Source organism: Chrysochloris asiatica, unplaced genomic scaffold (genome assembly GCF_000296735.1).
Source record: "Chrysochloris asiatica unplaced genomic scaffold, ChrAsi1.0 scaffold00039, whole genome shotgun sequence".
Classification (NCBI taxonomy): Eukaryota; Metazoa; Chordata; class Mammalia; order Afrosoricida; family Chrysochloridae; genus Chrysochloris; species Chrysochloris asiatica.
In genome coordinates, this window is record NW_006408557.1 from 20,123,827 (window position 1) to 20,149,399 (window position 25,573).

Below are 25,573 nucleotides of genomic sequence, written 5' to 3' on the forward strand. Positions count from 1 at the left end.
TCAGCTCACAGTCTGGCACACAGCGGCGGCCCAATCCATGCCCTGTCACTGTTGCTACCCAGCTCAGGCCTTTGGCAAGCTCCCAGTTCATCCTGGCATCTGTCTGCTTGGCCATCAAAGGAATCAAAAAGGATGCTGGCAGGCTGGTTCCATGGAAGAGGAAGGTGCGAGATGGAGGCCAGAGGAGGCCCGGAGAAGGGGGAAAGGTCCCTGTGGCTACTCTTGCAGAAAGTCCCAAGGGAGAGATCCTGAGGTTAGACCCACTCTTGACACTTTCCAAATATCCAAAGGAGGTTCAGAGAGGTGGTGGAAGTTGTCCAGAGGCAGAGTGGTCTCACTTCTTTCAGATTCCAGAGTGTAGAGCCCCCAGTTCCTGTTCCTTCCACCTTCTAGGGTTTCTAAGTAACTGGTAGAGAGCCAACTAGCTCACAGCCACATTTACCAGCAGCTGTGCAGGCCCCTCCTTCCCCTCTGGCTGGAATGTGGAAATGCAGGGCAGTTTGGACCCTGAGGGGTCCCCCGGAGCATAGCACACCAGGAGACAGCCTGAAGACTGTGGTGTTGAGTCACCTCAGCAAGCTTCGACCTATGACTTTGTAAAATTCAACAAGCATGCCCTGGGCCCAGATGTATGAAAGATGTGAAAAGGAATGCTCTGTGTGCTCGGCACCAGGAGGAAGAGCCATACATTTGCCAGGTCAGACATTCACAGGGGAAACAGCTTCCATTTGGTCAACCACTGACATGTATAACAAATCCACAAAGGCGTAGTTCTCCATGGTTTTCATTTGGTTTGTAAAGCTGTGGAACCACTGGTTTCCAGTCTTAAGTGGGATAGTAACTGCACTCAAGCTAATCACCATCCAGTGACGAGGGTCCATGCTTGTTTTGAGCCAGGCCGCGTGCTACATGCTCCCCAAGCTTCTCGTCTAGCAGCATCCCCATGAGGGAAGGACTAGATGATCATTTCCATTTTACGGAGGAAACAACTAGAGCAATGCCACGCCCCCCCCCTCCCCCCGCTGAGTTACAGAGAGTGCTGAGATCCCGAGCAGTGGCAAGACCAGGACAGGGGCCCAGGCATGGGATTTCCAAGGTCACCTGCTGTCACCTGCTATAATGGGCACCCCAGTACAGGAGAGGTGAGGAGTCATGGGGCAGATACCAAGCAGCACTAACCTTCCTTGCTCTCCCCCGAGCCCTGTGTGAAGAGCAGCTGGTACTGTCGATTTGGGAAGTTGGCTGGGAAAAACTTATTCATGAAGGGACTGGAAGGAAAGACAAAAAGGCAGGTTGGCAATCAGAACCCTGTGGGCCACTGTATCTCCAGCAAGCCATGTAGGCCCCAAGGCTCTCTACTGGTATCCTAGCAGCTGCCTCAAAAGGCAGTTCCCACTATTTCCATTTTACAGATGTGCAGGGAAGGGGCTTGTCCAGCAGGATCACGTGGGAGTTGAAACTTGAACCTCAGTCTCTGGACTCCAGTGAAGCACTCTCCGTTCCGCTTCTTGATTACCACAAAGCAGAGGCAGTGGACTTTCATGTATAATGCTGGGTTTTAGGAGAGCAATGGATCCCAAAATCCAGCTCCTGGATTACCTGTATGACCCACTGGAGACCACAGGCCCTTCTGGGAGACGGTGGCTAGTCCACCCTCTTAAGCTCTTTTGTCTCCCTCACTTTTGTTAACCTTGGACAGACCACTGGACTGGGGTCAGACAGATGGGTTCAGACCCATCTGTGAAGAGAATCCTCTAAGCCACCTTGTCCCTGCTTCTAACTTTGGGCTGTCAATAATTCACATCCTTGGGCCCCTTCCAGGCTGACTAAGGCAGGTGGCTGATGGTTACCACTCGCCCTTTAATTGAGCATTGTTACTTGTTAGCTAAAGACCGAGAATCGGCTCTCCTCACGTTCACTCAGGTCCAGTTTTGGGAGCATTCTCTCTAATTACCCAGTATACATTCACTTCCTGACCAGACAAGGAAGAGAGAGACTTTCTCCTCTGGGCACCTTCTTCAGAGCAAAATGAACAGGAGAAGGCCGGATGGTGCAACAGCTAGGATTTTGGTGGCCGTACCCTGAACTCTGCCATGCACCAACTGCGTGGATCGGATCCTTGGTGAACCATTTCACCTCTTTCTATGTGGGGCTAAACAGACCATCTGTCTCAAAGTGCAGTTTTTAAGAGCATGAACTTCCTGGGTTCAAATTCTAGCCCTACCACTTACTGGCTGTGTGACCTTAGATTACAGTATCTTTCTCACAGTGTTAAGAGGATCAAATGAGTGCTTGCACATTGTATGCTAACTAAAATAAGGTTTGTGAAGCTACGAGAGATGGCTGTGATGCTTGTCCCAGCACTAACCCATAGTAAGTTCATGGAACTGAATTTGGAAGTATCATTACAACATCAGATCATATTAGTAATACCAAACAGGAACAGATAAGCTGCAGCAACCTCAGGGAGGTACCATCATAGTCGTAAAAGTGGGGAAAAGGGGCTCTCTCCCTAAGAACATGGGGTCAAGAAGCATTTCTGGGTCTCTGTTTCCCCGTCTGTCAGCGAGCTGATCCCTCAACCCTCAATGGGCTGGGTATGAAAGAATGGGAGCCTTCTGAAATAAACAGTGATGTGGGAGGCACATGGATAGACTGGGAGCAGGATTCCTGGGAGCAGGTTTCTGAGGAGGCAGGAAGCAGGTTAAGATGGATGAGGCTGGATGCTGCTTTCAGCTCAATGTGCCCAATTACTTGGGGTGTCTGAAGTCAGGCAGCATGAGCAGGTATGGATGAAGGCACAGAGGAGGCCTAAAAAGTCACCCCAGCTGGCCTATTCCTGAGGAGCTTGGTGCTTAGCTTTCTCTAGCCAGCAGAGTGCAGTGTTTAAGAGCATGAACTTCCTGGGTTCAAATTCCAGCCCTACCACTTACTGGCTCTGTGACCTTAGAAAAGTTACTTAACTTCTCTGAGCAACCATTCCCTCATCTGGAACACTATGATTACATTATCTTTCTCACAGTGTTAAGAGGATCAAATGAGTGCTTACACACCACAAGCTAACTAAATAAGGTTTGTTTACCTGCAGTTTCAGCTTTTAAGTAGGAAGCTTCTAGACTGATATCTTTGTTACCTTGAGAGAACACTGGGCTGCTGGGTGACACAAGGATCCAAGGACGGAGTCCAGCGGCCTCAAGGCCATGCCTGGTTGCCTAGGAGGCTTCTGGCAAATGCTTGCTGAATGACCGTGAATGGACTTTTATAGCCGGGAAGAGTCTCTGGCCCTTGAAGGCCTGCTGCAAACTTAAAGGTCACAGCTTCCCACTGAGAAACCACATCCTGGTGCCATTTCCCCCTGGGAGCCCAAGAGAGAGTCAGCGGAAATGGTGACGTGGCCTCCTCCTGGACTGGCAAATTTTGGCCGCCTGGGCCCTTTTCCCTTTAAATGTCAGCTGGGTGGGGCATGAGCTCAGAGGTTCCCTTGGCAGGGAGGAACTGGGTGTTTGGGCTTGGGCTGGATTGAACAGCTGGTAAGCCAGCAAGGGGAAGCCAGGCTGTGGCCTTTGGCAGGCTTTCTCCTGGTGCCCCACTGGAGGAGGGCAGGAATCCCAGCTCTTTTTAGGGCTCAGCAGGTCTCTCCTCTGGAGACCACAGGTCTGTTTCAAACAGCTTACGCTCTCCCATCCTCATTTTTGCCAAACCTAGACAGAACATTGACCTTGGCATCAGACAGACACGCTCAAAACCTCACTCAGCCCAAACAAACCCCCCAAACAAATAACCAACAGGACAAAATTGAACTGCTCCATCTCCACAGAAGCAGACTCCCACATCTTTCTCCTGTGCAGCAGCTGGGGGTTCAAGGGCATAACGAGTGCACACCGGGGGTGCCTGCATTTTGCCCCTTCCAGGTGTGACTCCTGGTGGTGACAGAGCCCTCTGAGCGACAATGTCCCCATTTCAAACCTTCAGACCTCACTGCTTGTATACTGAGGAAGATCTGACTTTACGTTCATGTGTTTAAATAGATCATCTAACTTATTAGCTCCACAAGGTCCACTTTGATTTTTAAGTTGTCCCCTCGTGCCATGCCTGTTACAGTGTCCTCTCCTACACTGAGCGGGAGGCTGCTCTGCATCCTACCAGACACCCCAGTGAGGGTGAGCACAGGGAGTCAGGGGGAGCACAAGCCAGAACAACACAAGGTCCAGTTTCCCCAGGGTCAGTTTCCTGCCCGAAATTTTATCAAGAAAATGCTGCGTCTCATAAAATTTTTTAATCACTAACCAATTTTGCCGGGTGCCATTTAGATGCTGCTCTTGGGTTTATGATCGGTTGATAATTTCTATCAGTAAAAATTACAAATTGGCTAAAAGATATATTAACAGTTTCCTGGCTAATCGATGAGAAATCTGGAACAAAGTCCCTTAGCGCCTATTATAAAAGGAAAAGACCAGTCTTTGGTATGAGCATGAAGAGGTTCCAAATGCTCTGCCTGGACCCTGGGTGGGGCCAGCTCTCGTGCGGGCTGTCTGGGGAGATACAGTGACAATTCCTCAGTGCACTAACTTTTGAAACAAATTGGGTTCCATCACTCTGAGGTTGTGGTTGGGCTGTGAGAACTGAGGGCTCTCTGGCCCCTCCCAAATGCAGGAATGGGATGGGATGGAACTGGGAGGAGCCCCAGTGTCTGGAGTTACAACCCCGACCCCATGCCAAGAGAAGGGTGCCAGGTCTACCATGATCTTGCTGGCTGCAAAGTACCTAGGTGCTCCAGGCCTCCTAGTTGGCTCAACCCTGGCCACCCCATGAGGAAGGACTCTTGGTATCTTCAGTTTAGAGATGACTCTGATGCTCAGAAGAGCTCGAGCAATGACAAGAGCTGCAGCACCAGGTCTGGGGGTCCTGACTACCACCTCATCCTGCCAGTGTGCCTTCAGGAAGGTGGCCAAACTCATCCTGGCTTTCCATACTTTCTAGGACCATCTTGACCTTCTCCTCACTGGCTCTGGGAAGCTCACCACTGTGCCTTCACTGTGTACAGCAGCGCTTCCTTACCTATTAAAAGCTGACCTCAAGTGGCACTTTCTTCTTCTGGCCTTCCCTGAGCTGCTGACCTCCTCATGGCCTAGAAGTGGTTCTCAGCCCAAGGCTAGACCACCTTAGGTGGAAGCGTGTTGGGACCTCTTTGTAGTCATCAGCTAGGGGTAAGTATACACTGCCATTTGGTGAGAAGGACTAGGAATGCCTGATGCCTCCATGGGACCATCGTACACAATGGAGAACAGACCTTCCCAAGAACACCAGTCTAGACAGATGCTCATCCCCAGGGAGCCAACTGGGTTTCTCGAGTATGTGGCAGTGAAAAGAACATGGGTTTTGGGGTCTCAGAGTCCTGAGGTTCGAATCCTGGCTCTGCTGCTTACAGGCTGTATGATTCTAGCCAAATTCTTACCTTCTCTGAGCTTCAGTTTCCGTGAATATACCATGGGACTAAACACCAAAGCTGATCTTATAGGTGTCTCTGGCAAGTTCACACAAATAACATTAGTGAAGCTTCTGAAGGCATCCTAAACGCCAGATAACTGAGCTATGAACTTGCCACAGGACCCGTTAGATACTATTACTTTCCTCTATATTCAGGTGAGGAAATTGAGGCCAGAGAGATTAAGTAGCTTGCCCATGGTTACAGGGATATTAAGTGGCAGTCTGGATTCAGAGTCAGGTGATCAAATTCCAGACCCTGAATTGTTAACGTCTCACAATCCTGCCTCCCTCCCTCTCACAGGACTGCTCTTTAGGGAGACTATGTGCAAAGATCGCAGCTCGGACACGACACCCAGTAGGTGATGGTAACTGGTGGGTAGCACTGGCATCGCTCATCTCAGTACTACAAACAATACGGTCCTTCCTGCTCACAAAGAACTTTTCTGATTACTGTGGTGCTGAGAACCATCTGCCGGATACTCTCATCATTCCCTGCCGGGAAACTGTGGCCCAGAGAGGTGATGGTTCTTGTCCTATATCAGCCACAGTACGACACAGGGGAAAAGGTTCTCTTGGGTTTTACAGCCATGATTCGACCCTGGCGCTGAGGGAAGCCAAAGGTCATGTTCACATCCAAGACCCTGCACTGGCTCCTGAGTAAGTGGTTTCAAATGTTGCAGAAAGATGCCTTCTGACCTGATGGTGTGGGACAGGGCCAGGATCCCCAGCACGAAGAAATACATGGACAGCAAGAGGTTGATGTACTCCTGGGAGAATATCTGAAGTGGAAATACAAAGAGAGACAGGAAATCACGGTTGACGGTGCTTATGAGGAAACCAGAGGTCCCACTTTTCTTCTGGAGGTGGTCACCAGCCTTTAGAGCTGGATGATGGTGTCAGGAAGAATCTCAGACAGTACTGGGGCCATTCTAGTTTCTGTGGCTACGGGAAGAGGGAGAACTCCCCAGCCTCCAGATGCACCTCTTGAAGGAGACTGGAGAGTTACACTTAATGGCTCCATATCTGAAGTCGGACAGCTCTATGCCTGTACCTGTCTGGGGACCAGGATCAGGACTGAAGCACACTGTCACAAGAGAACCGTCGGAGACTCAGAAAAGTCACCCTTCCAAGTTTCCTTCTTGCTGCTCAGAAATTTCAATGAGCCCCACTTCAGAGTGGCCACCAAGGGCCAGAGCATGCGCCTGCTCCACTCTCCCATCACACTCTTCTGGGCGACTGCTCCCATAGTGAGGGCAGACTATGTCGTGATGGCAGGCCCTGTTTCTTAGGTACCTTTTTTTTTAAAAAAACAAAAACAAAAACAACTGTTCTCTTTGACAACGCCACCCTCCTCGCCCTCCAACACTCAGCTCAGAGACATGTCCCTCCCTTGGTAAGCGAGCACATATTTACTGTCTGCCTAAGTCCCAGGCATGTGCTTAACATTGGGATACAGCAGAGTACCAAACAGACACAGGCCTGCTCACGTGGGGTTCATGTGCCAAGAAGGGGACAGCCTCTCAGAAAAAACAAACATGTAACAAAGTGCCAGGTGACAACAGGTGCTAAGGAGACAAGCCAAGCAGGCAAGGAGATGGTGATGAGGGAGCGTGGCAAATTCAGACAGGTGGTTAAGGAAAGCACCCCAGATGAGAGGATACCGGAGCAGAACCCTACATGAAGTAGCAGCGTGGGCCACTGGATATTTGGGGGTAAAGCATTTGAGGCACAGGGAAGACCAAGTGTGAAGGTCCAGAAGTGGATAAGAGTGAGGGCAGATGAGGTTGGGGAGGGAAGAGAGCCAGATCCTGCAGGGCCGGTTTTTGCTGGCAGGCAATCTGGTGGCCTACTGCAGAGAGAGGCGGTGCCCTGGGCTGGAAGGAGGGAGGGGCGTAAGGAGCAGTGCTCGGGTTCCAGATCTGTTCTAGACTCAGCTACGACTGGACAGGAGGGCTGGAGGAAGTTTTCGGCTGAGCAGCCAGGTGGACAGAGTGCTGCTGTCTGAACTGGGGACATCAAGTAGGACCAGGATTCATCCCTGGGTGGCTCTTCTGTGGAGTTTTCTGGGCGCTTCGGACTTTTGTCTTTATAGCTCTTCTTAGAGCTGTAACTTTCCATTTATCTTGTGTGATTATTTGGTGTCTGTCCCCACCATGTCCTAAGATGCTCCAGGAGGGCACAAGGCGTCATCTGCTTTTCTCACTACAGCACCCCCAGCACCCAGTACTGGGCCTGGCAAGAAGCAGACAGTCACTAAACATTTACCAAATAGCTCAATGAACAGTGGTCTACAATGTGAGTTCTACCAGACTAGGACCTATGGACATATTTCACAGGCCTGGGAAGTGCCCCTCCCACAGGCTCTATGTGGGCTCTGGGGACAAATTTCTCGGGCTGTACCTTTTGAGTTTCTGGTTGATTGTGACTGTGTGATTATGAGAACCATGCCCCCAGCCATACTTTCCTTTGTCCTCTGGCTACTGAAGAGTTGGAGTCCTGGTGTGGCACCACAGGATAAGCACTCAACCTCAAGGTCAGTTTGAACCTTAAGGTCAGGGGTTCAAACTCATCAGCTGCTTCTCGGAACCGACTCCACAGCATTTAACAACTACAACAACTGGAGAGTCAGAGCCATGCCCTTGGCCATGCTTGGCAAGAATGCAAGATGTCAAAGCATGGGGTGTCTGGGCACTCACTGTCCTCACCCGAGGCTTCATCTTTTTACCCTATTTTTTCTTCTTCGCCCCAATTTCTTCCTTTATTTCTCTTATGCTCCTGGATTCAGCTTTGTTATGTTGTTGTTAAGTGCTGTTGAGTTGATTCTGACTCACAGCAACCCCGTATAGGGGTTCCAAGGAGTGGCTTCTGGGTTTGAACTGCTAACCTTATGGTTAGCAGTCCATTGCCGATCCTACAGCACCACACCAAGACTCCAGTTTTAGTTATAAGCTGCTTCAAAATGAACAATTTACAAAGAGGTGAGATAAAGCAAAAGCTCTTATTTTGAAGAATGTCACAAATTCCAGTGCCTCAAGTAAGGGGAGGGAAGGGGATTGGGTGAGAGTTTCCCCTGTGAGCCTTCTTCTAGCAAATCAACCAACCAGCTGTCAGTCTGGGGTCTGGGAGGAGCCTGGTGCTTACTTTGCCCAAGCAGTTGTCAACTCACAAATCTCAACACCGACACCCTTGAGGCATGGGGAGGAGGTACTTCCCATCCTTTAAGCACACGGCATGCTAGGATAGGGCCTGGGACTTTTTGGCTTTAAAAAGCTGGGGCTTACCTGCCCAGAGAGGACAGGCTATGCCACAGGCATCTGCTGCTGCTGCTGCTGGTGTACCACCGAGTTGGTTGGTTCCAACTAATAGAGACCCTGTATTGGGTTTCCTTTATGGGAGGCTCATCTACCTCTTGCTGAGAGACTGGTGGTTCAAACTGCTGACCTTGCAGCGAGCAGCCCAGCTTTTAACCCACTCTGCTACCAAGGCTCCTTGTCTTAAATAAAAACATCCAAACTCTCTGTTGTCAGAAATTATTTTGGGGGGACTGTAGCCTAAGAAAATAATCCTAAACACATTTTTATGGTAGAAGGTCTACAGCCAAGAGATTGGGTGTGTGCTCCTGACACTTGGCACGAATGATGGAGATTTGAGAAATAGTTGCCAAACGCTGAGTCAGGGGCAATGGACGAGCTGTACAGAGAGCTACTGAGATACCTCAAAAGTTTAGAGGAGGGTGAAGGAAAGAGAAATGCAAAGCCCTGTGTGGCTTATGGATGCCAGTTCCCCCCCCACCCCCCCACACGCAGCTGCACTAACACCACATACTTTACCGATGACATACAGATCCACAGAGAGAAAGCAAGCATGGGAGCAGGGGCCTATGGCAAGAGGGAAATGGGGATGTTCAAGGTGCAAGGGAGAGGAGGTTGGCACTAACAGTGCTAAGTTTTGAATGTAGGCATGTGATCAACTCAATTCTGCACCTGAGGTTGGGGGGGGGGTGTCAGCAAATATTCAAGTTTTTTTGGACACACTCTTATTTATAGGCATAAAAATCAGAAGGACACTTTCTGTTTAATACATATGTGATGCTGTAAGCAAAAATGTCTATCTGTTAATTCTGGAGCCATTAAAAAGAGTAATTTCTGACCTAACGAAGAGGAAGCAATGGAACAGGCAATGCTAGTAAAAACGAACAATTTTGATACTACCAAATGCAGAGTCTGGGGAAGCCAGCACACTCTGTTACCATTCACAGTATGTGACGGAGCCCTGGAAGCACCGTGGGTTAAGCTTTGTGCTGCTAACCACAAGGTTAGTGTTTTCACCCCACTAGCCGCTCCAGGGAAGAAAGATGTGTGGCAGTCTGCTCTCACAGATTTACAGTCTCGGAGAAGAGTTGCTATAGTCGCAACGGATTCACTGGAATTGAGAGACTCACATTATAGGGAGTCTCTAAGTGGTCTAACAGTTAACACGCTTGAAAAGGCAAGTTCAAACTACCCAGAAGTGCCTGAGAAAAGGTCTACTTCTGAAAAATCAGTACCACTCTACTCAGACGTACACGGAGTCATTATGTGTTGGAGTTAACAGCAACTAGTTTTTTTTAGCAACTAGTTTTTTAAATCCACACTGCAAAGTGAGATGCTGTATGACCTGATAACCCCATGGAAGATACTGAAACATGCCAAGACATGTGTGGGATGTTCACGGCACCACTGCTGCTGCTGCTGGTGCTAAGAGCCGTCGAGGCTGTTCCAACCCACAGCGACCCTGTATAGGGTTTTCAAAGAGCAGCTGGTGGTTTTGAATCGTCGACCTTGTGGTTAGCAGTCCAGTGCTGATCCTATAGCGCCACACCTAAATGTCCCTCAGTAGTGCAGCCATACCACAAAACCCAAAGACTGAGGTAGATGTCACTGGGGTGATACAGACATGTCTCCATGCTGAGAATCATGTTTGCTATATATGAGGAGACTTCCAAAAGTTTATGGAAAATGGCACTAAAAGATAATGGAATTTTTCCAAGAACTTTTTAAAGTCCCTTTGTACATTTGTTTTTATGCTCTAATATTAAAAAACAACAACAACAAAAAAAACATTTTTTAAAGCCCCGAGCATATATTTAAAAAAAATGTAAACAGTTGTTATTGAAGACTTTTCAACTATCAGGAAAAAGGTACTTGTGATGTACTATTAAAAAACAGTTAACGTTGTAGCTACTACAGTGATTCTAATTAGCTTAAAAATACTTATGAAAAGCACAATGCAGAAACCCCAAAATATCAACAGCAAGTTCTTGTTAAGTGCCATCAAGTTGGTTCCAACCCATAGCGACCCTGCATTGGGTTTCCAAGGAGCGGTTGGTGAGCTTGAACCACTAATGTTGCAGTTAAAATGACTTTGCAGTCCAGTGCATTAACCCACAGTGCCACACCAGGACTCCTCAACAGCTTTTCTTCTTTTGCTTTGCTATTTTTAAAAATTTCTACATATATGAGGGGCTTAAAAAATTCCATTCTCATTTAATGTTTTTCCATGAACTTTTTGACACCCCTTGTATGACTTTTATAATCAGAAAGTAGGACAAGTTGTATGCTGCAAAGATGCGGTGAGGTAAGAAAATGCCGATGCTGTGATCCTGCCAGGTGGACGGCGTGGAGAAGCCATGCGTGGGCAAACAGTGGAAGGACACACCTCCGGAGGGAAACTTGGACTGTCCCTGGTAGAGGGGTTTTGGAGGACTGCGGTTTTTCCCTTTTTATTTTTCTGTGCTTTCCAGGTTTTCAAGACTGAGCCTGTATAACTCTTATTGGGAAAATAAACCTCGATAAATTAAAAACAAAAAAAGTGATTAGTATGGTAGAGGTAGGTCTGAGATACAAGCTATAGATACACCCCATCCCAACTTGAATAGTGTGATGAAATCCAAATGGCTATCACACGCACACACAAAAAAACCCCCAAAATATTACAAAACGCTACATGGAGACAAAAAATAAAGACTGGTAGGCAAGCATCCCTAGTATGACCAGTGGTTGTTGTCTCTGGGTCATGGATCAATGATTACGTTTCTCCCTGCTCTTTATTTTCTATAAATGCACATGCATGGCTCCTGTGATGGGAAAAATAAGACAATGTAAAGTTAATTTATTTAAACTAAATGGTATTAATAAAAAGTAGCAAAGGACTTACTTTGAAAAAGAGGTAGAGCCCCAAGAGTGTGCAGCTGGCGATGATGGGGAAGCGGGCAGCGTCCCGGCTGGTGATCGTCTCGGGCATGTCTGAGGCATTCTAGAGAGAGGAGAGGAGGGGAGAGGAGAGGTGCTCTATAGAAGGATGCCAACTGAACAGGGGCAATGGTTCAGGTCTACATCTCCATGGGCTGGATACTGGCGGGCATGTGATGCTGTAATAGCTCATTCATCTGGGGGGGGGGGGGGGGGGAATGTTCATGGGTTATAAGTTTCCTGCCTCAGGGTTTTTGCTGTTCCCCTGCCCGAGGGAGCAAGCTCTGACACTGCCCACCAATCTCTCACTGAGGATTTGTTACAATGCTCCATGTCCATTTGTTGGGTCAGGGAAGACCCAGAGCACATGTAGTCCACCTGCGGATAAGACCCATCACAGAGGTAGTCCCAATAGGTCATAAAGACAAATATGATAACAGAGCAAACTGAGACTTCATTGAAACTATTTCCCATGTTTTCATGGATTGATAAGAGATTGTTAAGTGCCACTGAGCTGGTTCCGACACATAGTGACCCTGTATAGGGTTTGTGAGGAGCGGCTGGTGAGCTTGAACCACCAACCTTGCGGTCAAGAGCATTAACCTGCAGCACCACACCAGAGCCAAATAGGATTCATTTTTAATTTATCCAATTATTACTAAGTGCTGTTGAGTTGGTTCCAACTCACAGTGACCCTTAGGGGATTTGTTGTGTGCCTCTGACTCATAGCAACCCTGTATCGGGTTTCTGAGGAGTGGCTGGTAGGTTTGAACCATCAATCTTAAGGTAAGCAGTCCTACATTGCAACATCAGAACTAGTTTTATTTAATAGGCAAAGAATATTATGAACAGAAAGAAACCATCACTAAACTGATATTACTGAACCTATATGGAGGAAGATCCCCAGCTTATGGGAGAAGCCAACCTTGACAAGAGTCAACTTAGGAAATTCGACTGGTAAAGCGGAATATGATAAAAAATAAAAGCTACAATTAAATTTACAATGGCAGATGCTATAGTTGGCAAGAACACAATGTGGGCCAAGAGCTGACAAATGATAAATATTTGCACAAAAAAGAACCAAATGCGATCAAAATAATTTCAGTATGAAAAGATGGGAAAAAACTGAAAATGGAGTAACACCACAACGTAGGAATTAAATTGGTTTCATGACATTCATGCCAAAAAACACTTAGTGGAAATTCACCAATGGTAGTCTGTTTCTGGTTAAAATGTGTGTCCAGAAACATGGGGTCAAGTTTTCAGGACCACATGTTCTATACGCTGCCCTTAAGGGCCTGGCACAACCGTCACTGCCATGACACCCTGCCAGATTTCCTCAGGGACAAGCCAACTGCCTCCAACCATTCTCCACTTCGTCCATTCTACCGTCTGTCACAGCTACCTGCAGCCCTTGCAAGACCGGACTAAACTTCTGCTCCCACCTGTGAATTCTTTCACAATAGCCAAGGGCTCCGCCCAGGCCTCAGATTCTACCGCTGCAGAATCCTCAGACAAGGACGGCATCATTTATCTGTGGAGTCTCTTAAAAACCAACAAAATCTGCAAGAGGGAAGCTGTTTGGCGAGGGTGTGTGAGCCATTGAACAATGGAGAGGTCCTCACACACCGAGAAGGGCCTGAGAGCTGCTGTCCAGATTGGTGAAGTTGATCCTGTCTCCTGAGTTGTAGTCTGTTATTTCCAAAGTGAACCTGACTCCAGGTTGTAGCCTGCTGCGTCCCTAACAAACCTCTTATTTACTGTATCGAGTTTTGTGTGGCTACTTCAACGAATTATTGAACCCGGCAGAGAAGGAGGGGGTGCTGGCAGCGGCAGACAGCTGGTACTCGAAATGATGAGTAAGTTGGGAGTAGAGGTATCTATCTGACCTTCACTTCATAGGATTTCATCCCTTAGGAATTTAGGTGTTAGTGTCCCCGGGTTGTTGTTGTTGTTGAGTGCCGTTGAGTTGGTTCCAACCCATAGTGTATATGTATATGGCTTCTGAGGAGTAGCTGGTTAGCTTGAACCATTGGCCTTGTAGCTCAAACGGACTCTGCAGTACAGTGCATTAGCCCACAGTGCCACAACAGGACTCCGGTGTCTTGTGGACCAAGAAGGGAATGTAGGACATCAAGTTCATGAACCAATCAGTCAGAGGAGGTGTGGGGAGCTGGGATGTTCACATATCCTGGGCTTGAGTACAGGCTGGTTGTGGGGTATAGAACCCCTTTTTCTGTCTTTAATTATTATTTTTAAAGTTTTTATTGTAAATTGAGTGATAGTTTATATAGGAGAATATTGGTTTTACACTCACCGTTTCATTGGAATGATTACAATATCCTTTCTATTGTGTTTTTTTTTTTTTTTGGGGGGGGGGATGTACACAAAAACACTCAGGAATATGTAATTATTTAAACAACCAAAGGGCACATTCTACAAGCCGGCCTCCTGGTCACCAGCACCTGGCTGCCAGCACACAGCCTTTCTCTTTCCATGAATCTAGAGTCCTCAGCTGCTCTATCTCTCCATGCCCTCATCTCTGGTGTCGCTGCTTCTCTGGTTAGGGTCCCACATTCCACTTGTGCTCTTCTCCCTTGATGGTCCTAGGGTCCTGTTTCTGGACTGTCAGATTAATTACTCCCATCTTTCTGTTACAAAACTTCTACCTTTTACAGTTGCGACAGTCACAATTAGTCATGATAACAATTACTCATTGAATTATTAGAATCTTATCCCCATCTCTTTTCACCAGACTCATCTAGACAAGATGAATACTATTCAGTGGGGTTTCGACCTTCCCCTGAACACTCTGAAAGTAAACTTCCTCTTGAAAACTTGTAAGCTGGTCACTTCAAGTCTTTATAGCCCCCCACCCCCCATTTTAGGCAGCCAATGTCTAAGTTGCCTGTCCCTATCAATCCACTCTATACAGAGGGGATAGAACTGGTCCTTGATGTGAAGATCCTTCCCTCTCAGGTGGTATTCTGAGCTACCACATCCATACTTATAGGTCAAATCAATCAAATTGTAGCAATTTACATTTGTTTCCTTTATCAATTACAAGCTATGGAAGCTAGGTCAAATGAGTGCTATCTGCAAGTTCGGGTGTTTTTGTGCATCTCCCCTCACTTCATATGAGTGGACAATTCACTCTCAGCTCTAACCCTCCAAGACTATATCCTTGTCCATGAGCTCAAGAGTCCCCAGGTCTCACCACACTTTGGACCAACCAGTCCTTCCTCTTCTCCTCTCTCTCATCTTAAGGTCAACGGGAGTATTCAGAACATGGTTGAACTCGGCCCATATCTTCATTGCTGCCTTTCACCCTCCTCTTCCACTCACCAGGAGACCAATGTGGTTGCCAGCAAGCTTACGTGCCTGCTCTTGTGTTCTCTTTGAGTTTCAGTCTTGGAGGGGGGTTTGTCCTGAAGGGACCTGATTGCTTGCCTTGATGGCTCCCTGGGGAACAACTTGCTTGTTCTTGTAGTAGCCAATCATACTGCCATTTTTGTTTCGGATTTTTCCTGCTGGTCTTTCTTTTAAGAAGTATCTTCGGTTCCTCTAGCTGTTCCAGGCTGGTCTGCTTGTCCTTTCTAGTGGGAATGTCCCACCCCAGAAGGTTCTGGATGGGGCTCAGGTTTCTACCTAAGGTCCTATAGACTACAAAGGCTCTGCAGGAAGCCTGTTTCACTGGGCAAATTCTAGAACCCCTTTTAGGTATTCCAATCACTTTATAGGCTGACGGGCTTACATGCTTTCTGTAATCATGTTTTCTGACATTCCTTTCTATCCTACTCAATTGTCTATTTTACAGTAGCAGCCAAGGGACACCAATATTCATAAGACAGTCAAATATCTTAACACTATTCCCCCTCTTTTACCCATTCAAACTATGCCTAGATCCCTGTATCACAGAGCCCTGTTGTTCCAAGGTTGAGCATACATCACTATTTACCTCTGTCCCATTTAGTCCATGCAAACTTGCCCCAGTGTTCCCCAATCTACCTTGTGGAACCCTTTTTGTAGTGGACAATCTGGCTTTCTGGTCTTCAGAACAGAACCATACCAAAGAACAATGAATAGAGGCTGACTGACTGAAAGGGACCATGTTGGGGCCCGGGAAGACATGGCTCCCAGGAGCTTCCCTGCTAGAGTGCAGACATTCTGCTCTTAGAAGAAGGGTAAACACAGTCCCGGGACACCTAGGCTGTGTGATGAGAATTTCTCCCTCCCCAAATACTTGTCCCAGCCAAAAGCCAAAAGGCACTGCAGAGGGAGAGGAGGGGACCGAAACCTGGAAACTTGAGAGTGAACATTAATCTCTATTTATTTACTGTTTGCTCCACCACAAAACCGCAATTTACTGTGTGTTTGTCTATCTACCAGTGGGGCCCTGTATAATGCAGCAGTTCAGTGGTCCAGCTTCTGGGGCAATTTGGCAGGATGCATCATATTATAAGGAGTTCCTGGGTGGTGCAAATGGTTAACACACTTGATGGCTAACTGAAAGGTTGGTAATTCAAGTCCACCCAGAGGTACCTAGGAAGGAAAGCCTGGTGAGCCTTTAAAAACAAAACAAAACCCCAGCTATTGAAATCCTTAAGTAGCACAGTTCTACTCTGACACACATGGGGCTGCCATGTGTGTTTGGAGTTGACTCCACAGCAACTGTTTTTTTTTTGTTGTTGGTTTTTAAATCCATTACAATTTGTCCATGCCAAGGGGAACACAGCAGCTCCATACAATAAGCACTGGACTGTGAACCACAAGGTCCGAGGTTTGAGCCACAAATACACATACTCTTTGACCAGACAACTCCATTTCTGGGAGTTTTCTTCCTACAGACATAATTTATATATGTGCAAAATGATTAATACAGAATATAGTCAAGGTTAAGGAGATTTGGGATACACAATAGTTAAGCACTTGGCTGTTACTCAGAAAGTGGGCAGTTCAAATCTACCCAGCAGTTCCGTGAGAGAAAGATCTGGCAATTTGTTTTTGCTCCAGATTGTTGTTGTTAAGTGTTACTGAGTTGGTTTCCACTCCTAGCAGTACTTTATAGTTTCTGAGAAGCAGCTGGTGGCTTTGAACCACCAACCTTGCAGTCATCAGTGTAGTGCTTATCCTACAGTGCCATAGCAGGACTCTGAGCAAACCCTACAAGGTAGTTCTACTGTGTCATGTGAAGCTGCTATGAGTCAACAGGGACAGCACCCAATGACAACAACATAGTCAAGGTTATTCATTGCTGCTGATGGCCTGCACAGTGACTGAGCTAGGACATCTGTTCTGAGTTTAGTTTACTCGTTTGCCCAACGAGAGGACAGTCTCTAGTCTTGTTGCTAGGTGTTACTGAGTTGCCTCCGACAACAGATCAGAACACTCACCAGCCTCACAAGTGGTATGCTGGAGCCCATTGCTGCTTGTTGTAAAGTGCCATCGAGTAGGTTCTGACTCATAGTGATGGGGTACAAAAGAAGCCTGACAAACTGTAATACGCTGCTATCTATGAGGGGCTGTGATAATCACGGAGTGAGTGGGGGGCCCTGAGGCTGAGGTGGACTGGGCCCAGGGCTAGAAGCTCCCTGCGCCACTACCCTGAGCAGCAGCTCCGTATGAGTCACGCACAGACAGCTCTGTAGGGAGATGAGGGCGGGTGTGCTGACACTGAGAGGCAGGGCTTCCTTCCCTCTTCTCTCCAGGTCTGGCTTTATTATTTCTGGCAGCAATGTGCTATGGGACTCAGGCAAGCTCTTCACCCTCTCTGTGCACATTCCCAAATTCAATATGCTTCCTGTGAGTAGTACTTCGAGTCCTAAAGTGAATTCTGTTCAAAGGCACGTGGGCTAGGACTTTCATACATGCAAACAGGATATTGCAGTATAGAGTGACATATGACAAAACAGACAGGCAGACTGATGTGAGACAGTGTTGTTGTTAAGTGCCGTTGAGTCAGTTCCAATTCACAGTGACCCTGTATAGGGTTTCTGAGGAGCGGCTGGTGGGTTTGAACTGCTGACCTTGTGGTTCACAGTCCAGTGCTGATCCAAAGTGCTGCACCAGGAGTCCCATGATAACTGTGTAACTGCCATTGAGTCGGTTCCAACGTATAGCTACCCTGTAGAGGGTTTCCGAGGAGCAGCTGGTGAGGCTGAGAAGGATTGATGTCAGAAAGTCCAGTCTGACTCTTCCTTCTACTTCTTCCCAACCATGGGATCTTGGGAAAGTCATTCTCTCTCTCAGAGCCTTAGTTTCCTCAGCTGTAAAATGGGTTTGAGGCTCACTGTGCCTAGCAGAGAGTAATCCCTCAAGCTGTCTAAGCTAATTCTAGCCTCATATTTACAAAGGAGTCTCAAGAAAGCACATAGGACACTATGGGAAGTCCCTGACTTACTATGGGGACTATTCCGATGGCTCCATTGTAAGTCAATTCTGACATGTTAATATGTGTTGTTCTTTATTACCAGTACGTTTATAAATGCTAATGATAAGATGTAAAAACAAACAGATGGCCATTGTTATGTCAACTTCTGCAAGAAGGTGGTTGAGTGTCAGAGGTGGGTAGAACACAGACATGTGCTGATGGAGGTGAGGATGTGTTCTGTGGGTAAGGCAGAGGCACCAATGACACTGTGGTTTCCCTACAGTCCAGTGTGGGCGCTCATTTCCATATATTCCTTTCAATCCAGCCCAGGGCAGGAAGAGACAGTGTTGTTTGATGACAATCCAAGGCTTCACAGATGTTCTACCACATAGAGGACTCTGCTCGCCTGGGTTACAATGCTTGGGCAGAATGGGAGACTTTTGAAATTTGACTGAAAATAAGCAAGTGATAATGCAAATGTGGCAGAACCAGGGCTGATTCTAGAGTCCAGACTTGGTGACTACTCTAAACTGTCTACTACTCTACCCATCTGAAACTTTCTACTGAATGCACAAAGTGAATTAGCCTTCTCAGTTTGCAAAGGAGCTCTGGTAGCGTAGTGGTTACGAATAGGGCTGCTAACCTCAAGGTTGGCACTTTGAAACTACCAGCAGTTCCGTGGCAGAAAGATGAGGCTTTCTGCTCCTGTAAAGATTTACATCCTCGGAAACTCTGTGCAGGGTCACTATGAGTTGGAACTGACTCCATGGTACTTAACAACAACAACAACTCAGTTTGCAAGGAGCTGATAGCATAGTGGTTACAAGGAGGGTGGGCTGCTAACCTCAAGAGCAGCAGTTCGAAACTACCAGCTGTTCCTTGGGAGAAAGATGAGGCTTTCTGTTCCCGTAAAGATTTACAGCCTCAGAAAACCCTATGCAAGGTTGCTGTGAGTGGGAACCAACTCCACGGCATACCACCACCAGCAGCCAGTATGAATCACAAGGTTGGCGGTTCAAACCCACCAGTTGCTCCTCGGAAACCCTATAGAGGATCACTATGGGTTGGAACCGACTCGATGGCACTTGACAACAACAACAAACTGGTAGAAATCAGTTCAATTGGGATTTTTTTTAAACCAGATTCTCTAATACAAATATAGTAATTCCTGAAACAAAACATAATGGGGGGAGACAGAGCTGACACACATAGCAGAAATAAATTTAGCTTCCAATGACGTTCAAGATGCTAAGTTACTAGGACAAAGCAATAGCAGTAAGGAAGACAAGCCCCGCTTCAGGCCACTGGCTCAGTTGGAGCTCTGGGAGTCCTGCTTCCAGGCCAGGCCCTAGAATGATCCCGAATTCACAATCTTTCAGCTGGAGACCCCAGGGTCTCCTCCCATTACCATAACATCCACTCACCCAACTCTTCACAGTTCTGCTTCCTAAATATCTCAAGCTCCACAACTTAGGGGTCTTCCCCACCATCCCACACTAGTCTCCTTACCGTTTTACCTGCCTATCACCTACCTACCCTTCAGGCATTTTTGTCCGGAGCCAGCACCTGATCACACCCAGTGCCTGCTTTAATACCTCTGGAAAACGGACCACTCTGCAGTCGTTACACAAGCTGGGGATCACTGCTGGGAAGAGTCTAAATGGATATAACCTCGACGGCGGGACAGGGGAGTGGGGGACAGGCAGTTTAGTAAAATCTAAATCCAAAACGCACACACAGAGCCGTTGACCCAGCAAATCAAAAGCTCAAGGAATTTTTCCTACAGATCCATAGACAAGCGTGCAATGACGAATGTGTAAGGATATTAGTTTCTGCATGAATTGTGGTAGCTAAAAAAATGACCCAGCCTAAAAGACCAGTTGTTGTTAAGTGCTGTCGAGTTGGTTCTGACTCATTGCAACCCTGTATAGGGCTTCTGAGGAGTGGTTGGAGGGTTTGAACTGTCTTGTGGTTAGCAGTCCAGTGCTTATCCTACAGCGCCATACTAGGACTCCTGGAGGACTCTAAATCAGTTCTGAAACTTGAGCATACATCTGGGGAGCTTGTTAAGGCACACTGATGGGTCAGTCCCCAGAGCTCCTAATTCAGAACTGGCATTTCCAACAAGCACCAGGTGTCGCTGCTACTCACTGGAGGACTACACCTTGAGGACCACTGCTCTAAACAAAGGTTGGGATATATAAACACATGCAAATGTGTGTGTATAGCTGTTAAAAAGGAACACTTAAATACTTGACATGTAAGGAGCTCTGGTAGCGTTGTGGTTACGAATCGGGCTGCGAACCTTAAGGTCAACAGTTTGAAACTACCAGCTGTTTCGCGGGAGAAAGATGAGGCTTTCTGCTCCCATAAAGTTTTGTTGGTTATGTGCCGTGGAGTTGGTTCCGACTCAACCCTGCACAGGGTTTCCAAGCCTGTAAATCTTTCCGGGAGCAGAAGGCCTCATCTTTCTCACATGAAACACCTGGTAGTTTCGAACTGCTGACCTTAGGGCTTGCAGCCTGATTTGTAACCACTCCACTACCAGAGCCGCCTTGGAAACCCTGTGCAGGGTAGCAATGAGTTGGAACCGACTCCACAGCACATAACCACCACCACCACCACCAGAGACATGATTGGATTTCCAACATGTAAGTGAAAAACCAAGGGAGCAAGAAAAGTATAACAAAAAAATGCATTATTTGTAGGAGTCCCTGGGAGTGTGTATATATAAACAGTTAACACGCTCAGTTGCTAACTGAAAGGTCAGACATTTTGAGTCCACCCAGAGATACCTTGGGAGTAAGGACCAGAGATCTAGTTTAGGAAAACCAGCCACCGAAAACCCTGTGGGGCAGTTCTACTTTGACACACATGGTATCATCCTGAGAGGTGATGTGGTGGTGGCAACTGGTGTCTCTGTAAAGGCACAGACTCTTCCTGGGTAGAGACTAGAGAGAACGTGGGCAGCTGGGCTAGGAGGGAGACTTTCCCTGTGCACCTCCATGTATGTTCTGAATTCTGTACCATGGGCATGCATTGCCTAGCCTCCCTGCCAGATCTACAGGTAATGACAGAAAAATAACAGAGATTCATTGCTGTGGGAGGTGGGAGGGTGGTGGAGAGGTGAGGGTTGGGGGAACCAAGCTAGATTCCTGCATGGTGGTGGTGTGCTATGGAGTCCGTTCCGACTCATAGTGACCCTGTACGGGGTTTCCGAGGCTGTAAATCTTTACGGGAGCAGAGAGCCTCATCTGTCTCTCACAGAGCTGCTGGTAGTTTTAAACTGCTGATTGTGAGATTAGCAGTTCGACTTGTAACCACTACGCTACCAGAGCCCCTTATGCACTGCATACCCATGTATATATATTGTTGTTGCTTAGTGCCATCGAGCTGGTGCCACCTCATAGTGACCTTGTGTAGGGTTTCCGCAGAGTGGTTGGTGAGTTTGAACCACTCTGCAGTATGGTTCAAATGACTCTGCAGTTGAGCACTGGATGGCAGTGGTTTGGTTTGGGTATTGCAAGGAGAGTGCCCTGGACTAGGTGCACCTGATACTGTCCTCAGTCGTTAGTATGGTCTTGGGAAGTTATTTCTCTCAGTTTCTTCTGTGGTATGAGGATCAAAGGATGACAAAGTGCTTTGAAAGTTTTTAAAATGAGCATTGTAGTTGTTGGTAGAGGCTACTTAATTTGCAACTTCATGTGCAGCCTTCAGTCTTGTCAGGAGATGTTTGGGGAAATATTTCAGGTCAAATGTGACTCTATAATTCTTTTCTATCCATACTCTTTGCTCCAGCCACACCAGACCATCCTCTAGCTCCTGAACTGCCTTTATCTTCTTGCCTCTCCTTACTTGATTCCTTGACCTAGAGTGCTTCCTCCAGGCTTAAACCCCACCTCTACTTCAGGCTCAAGTCTACCTCTAACCCAAAGCCTTCTTGCTCTGCCCCCGATGTGCTCATTCTTGCTCCCTCAACCCCAAGCATGACTTGTCTTATAATCACAGACCTAGTTATTCCTCTCTCATCTGGACTCCTAAATTCCTAGGTGAAAAGGACTCTGGCACATTCATCTTGGCAGAAACATCCCCCCAGCCTAGACAGCAGAAGGTGTTGTCTGAAGACATCAGGGATCCATGTGCAGAAGGTGCCAAGGAGAAGGAGTCAGTTCTGGGAGCCATTCAGGTTACGCTGCCCTACCTATGCCATGCTCTCTGTCCCCTCTGTTCTAGTCTATTTCAGAACTTCTCCCTGTTGTGTAAGTGTCTGCCTAAGCTTAAGACCACTCAGACCTTGCTTACAAGAGGTAGAATACAAAGAAGAATGGGGTCACCTCTGAGCCTCAGCCCTGCTTGACTATCTATCCTTTTTTGCATCTGACCACCAGGGAAGTGAATCTTCTGCTCTTGGAGAAGGCCTGCCTCAGCTGTTGCTCAAACAGTAATGTTTCCAGAACCTGGGAGGACCTGAGCAGTTTCAAAAATGGCAGCTGCTTTGTGGGTCTGCCCTCTTTGGGTGAAACAGCTTCTGGTTGGATCTGCTGGTCAGTGGGGGAGGAGAGGGTGACAGGAAGTGGAAAGTTGCTGGTGCAATGGGCTAGAGAGGCCTTGCTAGGGCATAAAATGAGGAGGCAGGCAGGGGAAGATACTGAGGTCCTCTCTGGTGTCCAATGGGGTAGATGACATGGAAGGCCAGAGATGGGATCTGGCCTCGTCTCACAAGAGAGGTCAACAGCAGCTACGCCCTATTTGGTGGAGGGACTGTGCTAGGGGCTGGGCTCAGGCTAGAACAAGACACAAGTTCAAGATGGATAGAGAATGGCAAGAGGAAACTAGCAGAATAAGAGAACTGTGCCTGCCACAAAGGTGCCACAAATAGTGCCAGGCACTATTCCTGGGTTAATTTCTGAGGCAAAGACAAGGGCCTGATCTGGGGTGTTCTCGGACAGCACACACCGGTTAAGGATTCCAGCCAGATGGGTGTCGGTCTCATCTGGGGCTGAGCTGGCACTAGGGTGGGGAGAGGCGGGGTTCCTAACTAAAAGATGACAAGGAAGCGCTACGGGGCCAGTGCCCCATCAGCTACAGATCCGGGACCCAGAGCCGGGATAGGGCAGCCTGGCTGGATTCAGGAGGCTCAGAGCAATCAGTGCCCAAATCCCAGAGTGAGGGTCAGCCGACAGTGATCCCAGCCGCCGGCATGAAGCTGGGAAGGAGGGGTCTGGGAGGACAAGGTGTCAGTTCAGGAATTGGTGCCCAGATCCTGGAGACCAAAAGTCAGTTCAGGACGCAGACCTGGGAGAGTGGGCCGGTAGTGATCAATGCTGGGAAGGGTCGGTGCCCGTGGAAGGGAGGTGTCTGTCCCGTACACGATGGGCAGGGGGAGGGTCCATGTCAGCCCCGGGTAAGGGGTGGAAACCGCCCGGTTTTGCTGCTGACCCTACCTTGCCGTGTGCGCAGCGCACCGAGCGCAGGGCTCCGAAGAAGATGGGCAGCAGCGCCATGAGCAGCAGGCTGCCGTAGGCCAGCGCGATGCCCTCGGGCGTGGAGGGCGGCCGTGTCGTGCCGTTGGTTGGGTTGACTGCCTCGGCGCTGCCGTTATGCGGGTCATTGAGGGCTGAGTCCATGGCGAGGCTGCGCTCGGAGGACTACTCTAGCTCCAGTATCTGCAGCACAAACGCACAGAAGGAAGCGGAGATGGAAACAAGCACTGCGGGAAGAGCCACGTTCCCCTAAAGAAACAGGAAGTGACGTACATCCCGCCGGTCCACTCTGCGCAGGCGTTCATGCGCGCCCGCGCGACCACGTTCCCCCTGCCCGCCTGCCCTCTAGTGGGGGCGGGGCGCGGCGCGGCAGGTTGCTAAGCAATCTGCTAAAACCCAAACCAAAACCAAATGTTATTGTGTTGTTGCGCTCCATAGTTTCAAAACCTTTTTTTTTTGCGAAGCCAACACTATCCAGCGACGCCTAAGCAACCTGATTGTTGTTGTTAAGTGCTGTGGAGTCATTTCGGACTCATAGTGACCCTATCCAAGGAGCGACTGGTGAGCTTGAACCGCCTCAAACCAACCTTTCAATCCAGCGCGTTAATCCACAGCGCTACTCCGGGACTCCAACCTGACAGCGGTGGAGAAAAGAAAATGTACCACTCCTATATCTGTCTAGAGGGAAACCTGAGGGCCCAATCCTTCAGTTCCGGTTCCCAAATCTGTCTGCCTCCTCAATCCCAGACTGCCCAATCCTCATCCTAAAAATGCATTTATTTATTCATGAATGCATTTATCTAATGTTCAAATTTTCATTCACTCTTTAAATGCTTCTTGAGTTTCCTGTTATATTCAAGGCTCTGTCTAAGGCTCTGGGGAAAACGAAGTGAGCAACACAGGCAGAAGTCTGTATTTGTCCTCATGAAGTTTACATTTTGGTGTGATGTGTGTGTAGGTGTGTAGAAAATAATTAAAATGAACAAAATAAAGTATAAAGTTAATAGAATGTTATAGAGCACAGTTCTCTGACACATAGGGTCGCCATGTGTTGAAGTTAACTCAGTGACAACTTGTTTTGGTATAGGATGTTAGTGTTAAGTTACATAGCATGTTAAATGACGACAAATACTTTGGAGAAAAATACAGCAAGAAGAAAATAGAAAGTGTGCGTGCCAACACTTGTTAAGTGCTGTCGAGTCGGCTCCGACTCATAGCGGCCCTATATAGGGTTTCTGAGAAGTGACTGGTGTGCTTGAACCGCCCACTTGTGTTTCAAACCGACTTTGCAGTCCAGCGTGTTAACCCACAGCACCACACCAGGACTCTACTTCTTGTTGTTGTTATGTGCCGTGGAGTCGGTTCCGACTCATAGTGACCCTGTACAGGGTTTCCGAGGCTGTAAATCTTTACGGGAGCTGAAAGCCTCATCTTTCTCCTGCGGAACAGCTGGTAGTTTCGAACTGCTGACCTTGCGGTTCACAGCCCGATTCGTAACCACTACGCTACCAGAGCTCTTAGTAGGCAATTAATACATGTGCAGTGTGGTGCTGTAGGATAAGCACTGGATGGAAAAGACCCTGTGGTTCAAACTCACCAGCCATTTTCAGAAATCCTATGCAGGGTCACTATGAATCGGAACCAACTTGATGGCACTTAATAACAACAACAACATGCCAACACTGGACTCCGGATGTAACGCTGTAGGATCGGCACTGGACTGTGGACCAAAACCTCAGTAGTTCAGACCCACTAGCTGCTCCATACAAGGTTGCTATGACTCGGATTTGATGGGGCATTTTTATTGTTGTTAAGTGCCTTTGAGTTGGTTGCAACTCATGACAACCCTATATAGGATTTCTGAGGCTTTAAATATTTGCAGGAGCTGAAACTTTCATCTTTCTCCCATGGAGTGACTGATGGGCTTACACCATTGACCTGTGGTTTGCAATCCAGTGCTTATCTTATGGACTCTATTGGTCTATAATTTTCCTTTTTAGTGA

At 47.8% G+C, this 25,573-nt stretch overlaps 1 protein-coding gene across 3 annotated transcripts in view; it reads right to left on the reverse strand.

Moving 5' to 3' along the window:
• HM13 (histocompatibility (minor) 13) overlaps positions 1 to 23,866 on the reverse strand; it is a 41,923-nt gene extending 18,057 nt beyond the window's left edge. For all 3 annotated transcript variants that reach the window (XM_006860715.1, XM_006860713.1, XM_006860714.1), the window contains exons 1-4: positions 23,532 to 23,866; positions 11,683 to 11,781; positions 6,184 to 6,266; positions 1,180 to 1,268 (exon numbers count right to left, since the gene is read on the reverse strand). In XM_006860715.1, the coding sequence (XP_006860777.1) occupies positions 1,180 to 1,268; positions 6,184 to 6,266; positions 11,683 to 11,781; positions 23,532 to 23,714 (454 nt within the window). In that variant the 5' untranslated portion in view covers positions 23,715 to 23,866. The remainder of the gene's footprint in view (positions 1 to 1,179; positions 1,269 to 6,183; positions 6,267 to 11,682; positions 11,782 to 23,531) is intronic.
• Between the last annotated feature and the right edge of the window lie 1,707 nt (positions 23,867 to 25,573).